Genomic DNA, 5,701 nt, shown 5'->3' on the forward strand with positions numbered 1-5,701 from the left:
CACCTCACATCTGCCTGGAAACCCATCTCTGGGTCAGGCATTCATCCCTGGTCCTGCCCTCTGAGTCAGGGCAGGGGCCATATGCTCTGTAGAGCATGGGCTATGCTAACGAAACAACACGTTTATTCCTCCTTGCCTTCACAGCAGTGTTACTGAGCAGCTACTGTGTGCCAGGCACTGTGTTGTGCTCTCAGCAGCAGTTGTGGCTGGGGCAGATCCTCAGAGCAATCTAGAATTTGCTCTGGTATTTCCTTGGATTTAGGTTTAGCAGAGAGACATTTGCAGGAGCAGCTTCTGGACACAGGAGACCCACCGAGGTCACTGAGGAGGGGAGCCTCCCTCTTTGTTGAGCATCTGGTCTGATCATCGACTGATGCCTCCCTGGAAGAGGCTGCGAAGTGACTTCCTGCTCGTTCCCACAATGTCCTAGCTCCATCCTGGGAACAGACACTCCTTCCTTCCAATGCTTCAGTGGCTTGATTGTGGAAGTAATTAAGAGATTTCCCCTCGTGCCTTGCCTATTTAGTATATTTTGATATCATAATGCAAATAGATTTTAATTGCACGTCTCTGCTCAGCAGTCTAGCATGGCCCTGATTGGGTGGAGGGCTCAGGCACTGCTCTTCCTCTCGGGCTGCCAGGGATACTGGCTTGAAGGGGGCATGTGACAGAGAGCCTGCTGAAGTGAGGAGTCAGCTACCCAGAAGAGGAAACAGCCTGTGGAAAACAGATACTAATGTCCTCTTGGCACTTACCTTTCTCTTGCACTGCATTTGTGTAGACTCTATAAATCCAATTCCCTCTTCCCGGCATTGATACTCCTGTCACATCACAGAAATTGGAGGTACAGAGAATCAGTGCCTCATTATTAAATCTCAGCCCAGAACTTATGCTTGGAATTCTTTTTTTTTTTTTTTTTTTTTTTAACAAGCTTTAATTCACTTTTATTTTTCTTGTATAAAACTATGTGGTGGCCACAGCTGGAGCCTGGGTCCTCTGCACGGAGACTCTGGTGTGGGTCTTTACAAGATGGTCAGTGAATTCCTGATAGGGAGACTTGGTGAACACAGTCTCTTTCCAGAGATCAGGGGTGAGATAGCTGTAGGTCTTAGAGATCGCATCAAAAGTAGCCTTGGCAAAGTTCCCAAGGGTGGCAGTGCAGCCCCTGGCCGAAGTATAGCAGTCGTCAATACCAGCCATCATCAGTAGCTTCTTGGGCACAGGGGCCGAGACAATGCCAGTGCCTCTGGGGGCAGGGATGAGACGCACCAGCACAGAACCACAGCGACCAGTCACCTTGCATGGGACAGTGTGGGGCTTGCCGATCTTGTTCCCCCAGTAGCCTCGTCGCACGGGGACAATGGAAAGCTTGGCCAGGATGATGGCCCCACGGATGGCAGTGGCTACCTCCTTGGAGCACTTGACGCCCAGACCCACGTGTCCGTTGTAATCTCCGATGGCAACGAATGCCTTGAACCTGGTCCGTTGGCCAGCACGGGTCTGCTTTTGCACGGGCATGATTTTCAAGACCTCATCCTTGAGGGACGCCCCCAAGAAAAAGTCAATGATCTCAGATTCCTTGATGGGCAGAGAAAACAGATAGATCTCCTCCAGGGACTTGATCTTCATGTCCTTGACCAGGCGGCCCAGCTTGGTGACGGGGATCCACTCCTTGTCCTCCGCCTTGCCTCCGCGAGCTCCGCGGCCCCGGCCCCGGCCCCGACCACGGCCATGCCCGCGGCCCCGGATGCCGCTGCCGAAGCCTCCGCGGAAGCCGCCGCGGCCTCCCATTCCGGGGCCTCCGGGGCCCCCGGGGCCTCCGGGCCCTCCCGCAGCACTGGCGTCATCCGCCATTTGGTGTTCTCTCGGAGAAGAAGCTATGCTTGGAATTCTATTTGAGATGGGCTTCTTGCTGCTCAGAGGCAGCTTCACTTTGCTTCTTTGGATTGGCTCCACCTTTTCTGTGGTCCATGCAGACTCAGAAGACCTCCTTTTATAGAAGCTCAGGGCCAAATTCCTTTTGTAGGGAACTAGAACATGCATACTTTCTTCTCAGTTCCCTTCCAAGCTCTGGATGCAAAAACCCCTGGTCCATGCTCAGATGATTGATTGCTTCTTTAAAAGATATATAGCCAGACTCAAAGCTGAGAGGAGATACCAGGATGTTCTTCAGAGGAAAAAAAAAATCCTTTCATCCAGGCCTAAGGAAGGACAGGTGTTCGGTACAAACACCATTAACATTTGTGTTTGAGAGATCCAAATTCCAGTCAGACCTCATCCATTATTACCTAGTGATCTGAAGCATATTAACCCATATGAGCCTCAGTTTCTTCATCTGTTAAATGGGAACCATAATAATACCCCTCTTGCTGTCAAATGGATTATCTACTACATTGTTCGGCAGATAGTAGACATGCAACAAAGGTATGCTACTTTATTGCACATGGCAACACTAATTATTGATTCTTAGTATCAGTTATCTTTATTACTCCTACTTGTAGTGGGATGATTTAAGAACTTCACTATTTTATTTTATCCAATGCCTCAGAATAGTCTCTTTGTTTATAGGCTTCTACCTTAGAATAATAGACCACTTATATAATAAATGCTGGCTACTGAATCTAAACTATCTCCAGCTACTCCTTAGTCTTTTATTTCCCGTAGGACTTATCACCGGGCACATTGTATGCTTATTAATTTGTGTATTGATCAATTGTTTGCCGACATCAGAATGCAAGCTGTAAGGGAAATGGCTGTATAGTTCTAAGAACGTTACTGGCATATAGTCGATTGTTCAATAAATTTGTGTTGAGTGAATGAGTAAATACAAAATAAGAAAAATTAATACTTGAATGAGTGACTAATGCAAGGCCTTAATCTAAGTACCATGACTAAACAAAGGTCAATATCACTGGCTCCTTTTCCTGAGGATCAAGAAGTCTAGCAGCAGACTTAGGAGAGTATAAGCGAGTCCAGTAGATGGGGATCGGTCTACTGATCCAGACAGATGCTGGAAAAGAGGGAAAGATAAGGCTCTGTGGAATGTCAAGAGAGAAAAAGGTAACTTTCAATAGTAGGATTGGAGGCTGCTTCATGGAGGAAGGCTTTTTGTGCTTGGATTTGCATGAATGGAGAACATTCCAAGTGGAAGGACTGAAGGGTGAAGCCAGGCACGGCAGACCTGATGGACACAAATGAGTGGCAAAGGAAACATTTTTTTTTAAAACTAATGTCACCCCTATACTCATTCCCACCTCAGCTCCATTTGAAGCCTACATGATGTTTATTATAGACTTCACTTGAAATTCCACTTTTCCATCAGAGATTGTTAAGATCTCCTTAGCCTATCTGAGGTTTTCCTGATAGGAATTTTTATTGTTTTATCATTCATTTGGGGCTCACATTGCATCCATATTATTGCCACTTATTCTCTTATCATATGCCGTATCGAAATTTGAAGGGCAGGGGACAGACCTCTTTCTGTGAATTCTAGCTTTGTATATATTTGGATATAATCATTGCTCAGTAGAGGTTGACTGCTTTAGGGAAGTAACTAAAAAATCTTGCAAGATGTCTTTCTAATTCTGAGCAGATTTGCTGCCTCAAATTCCATTTTGTGAAAGTTTGACTAGCTCTTGAAGAGCAAGTCCCTTTAGAAATAGAATATTTTAGAGCTAATATTTAGAGCTTCACTTGTGCAGGGGTGCATTTTATGGATCATGAAACTGAAGGCCAAAGAACTCACTGCTTTCCTGATGTCCTGGAGATAGTTAAAGGTTCATGATGATATTTTGGGCTTGAAAGCTTGAAAAGCTTTGTAAGACTTGATGTTTCACATTAGCCCAGGGAAATCTCCTTCTGGGAAGCCAAAACACAAAGCCTTTTACAGGCTCCTGAGTATAAAGAATGTACTCACAGACCCTCTAAACAATGAATATTACTGAAATGAGCCTTTTGACTAATAGAGGACTATTTTTGGAACTTGGAGCTGGAAGAGAAATTTGGATCAGGGATCTGAGTCATTCCCTGTTATTCCGGTTAATTACCACAGCCCTGCTTGAGGGAAACTGACTATTGCTAAGTAATAAAAATAGATAAGGCCCACAAAGGAAAGTGGGTAATTGCTATGGAACCTGAAGGCATCTTAGGAAGATAAGACTAAACTGGAAAGGAAGAGCTCGAGCTCACAGGAAAAAAAAAAAAAGAGAGAGAGAGAGAGAGAGAATACTCTGAGATTTTTAAAAACCTATGCTTAGAAGTCAATCGAAACAGCTAAAACAAAAACAAATGTTCGTTTGTAGTTCACACACTTACTGCAGTTGCATTTGTTTCAATTCTGATCGTTTCTTAGTAAATTTCTATTTGAAGGGTTTTACAAATTGGTAAACCATGATACTTTCTGTTGGAATAGGCTAGTATTACCCAGTGGATAAAAGGGAACAAAGACTCAGACATGTGAATCCTTTTCCACAGAGTAATAGTAGTAATGGCAGCAGTTATGGATCAACCAACTGGACCTTCAAAGTGAAAAAATCAACAGGTCAGAGGATAAAAATCATTCGTGAGCTGGGAATAATGATTTACTTCATCATGGTTAGTCTATGCGAAGAGATAACAGTAAATTGGACTGTAAACTCTTGCACTAACACTTCAAAAGTATTGAATTTTCTTCCTTTTGTGTGTGTGTGTGTGTGTGTGTGTGTGTGTGTGTGTGTTTTTCTCCCCACCAAATTTTCCACTCTGGCTATTCTTTTGCTTTATTTCTGTCTTTCTACCTGTAATTTTACCTGTATTTTTTGTATAGTTTGTCTTTTTTTCTTTCTCTTTGCTATTTTTCCTCTACCTTTTTCCTTGCTGTGGTTGTCGAGAATCCTCTGATTCTCTACTTCGTGCTTCCTTCCTTCCCTCCTTCCTTCCTTCCTTCCTTCCTTCCTTCCTCCCTTTCTTTCTCTACCTGAAAAATTAAGTGGCCATAATAAATACACTTAGGTATTAATTATTATTTATGCAGTGAGGTATGACTTGCCATACTTTAAATTTTTAAATCAATTTAGTTTGAATTTATACTGTGGAGGCCGAGAAAAATTAAGGCCATCCCACCTAAAGTTTAGCATTAGCACAAGTACAGCCATCTTAGGCCCCTGTGAATAAGAGCTGAACTTTATGGGAAAAGCTGCAGAATGTCCTCAATGTCCCCGGCAGGGAATCCCATATCAGAAAGACAACAGAGCTCAGAATTGCCCTGGGCAGAGAATCCCATATCAGAAAGACAACAGGGCCCACACCTGTGGTAGAAAGTCTCATATTAGAATGAGAACAGAGCTCAATGCCCTTGAAAGCCCCATATCAGAATGTAAACAGAACTTGAGAAATTCCTCCACCCCTTCTGAAAATCCCTTAGACCAGACTATAAAAAACCCAGCTGTAACCCACTTCAGGGTCCAAGTCCCTGCTCCGCTGTGTCGGGTACACTTGGACCCAAGCTCGAGCTTGCTAATAAACCCTCGTGCGCTTGCATCGGTGTTGGCTCCTTGGTAGTTTCTCGAATTCGCAATCTTGGGCACAGCAATACATGGTGCTTGTATTTGGCCTCTTGAATTCATTGACTCAGTATGTTATGTCTATCACAGAACTTTATGAGCAATTTCACATCACCGGGGCTGTCTTCCATAGGCTTGGACTGCCTTTAGGTCATTGAGGG

The 5,701-nt window shown here is 44.1% G+C and overlaps 1 protein-coding gene across 1 annotated transcript; it reads right to left on the minus strand.

Annotated features, from left to right (window-relative positions):
- Positions 1 to 927: 927 nt before the first annotated feature.
- On the minus strand, positions 928 to 1,854 carry LOC608162 (40S ribosomal protein S2-like). The gene has a single exon (XM_038544025.1). The coding sequence runs from the start codon at positions 1,852 to 1,854 to the stop codon at positions 964 to 966; it is 891 nt and encodes a 296-aa protein (XP_038399953.1). The 3' UTR covers positions 928 to 963.
- Between the last annotated feature and the right edge of the window lie 3,847 nt (positions 1,855 to 5,701).

This window comes from Canis lupus, chromosome 8, assembly GCF_011100685.1.
Source record: "Canis lupus familiaris isolate Mischka breed German Shepherd chromosome 8, alternate assembly UU_Cfam_GSD_1.0, whole genome shotgun sequence".
NCBI lineage: Eukaryota > Metazoa > Chordata > Mammalia > Carnivora > Canidae > Canis > Canis lupus.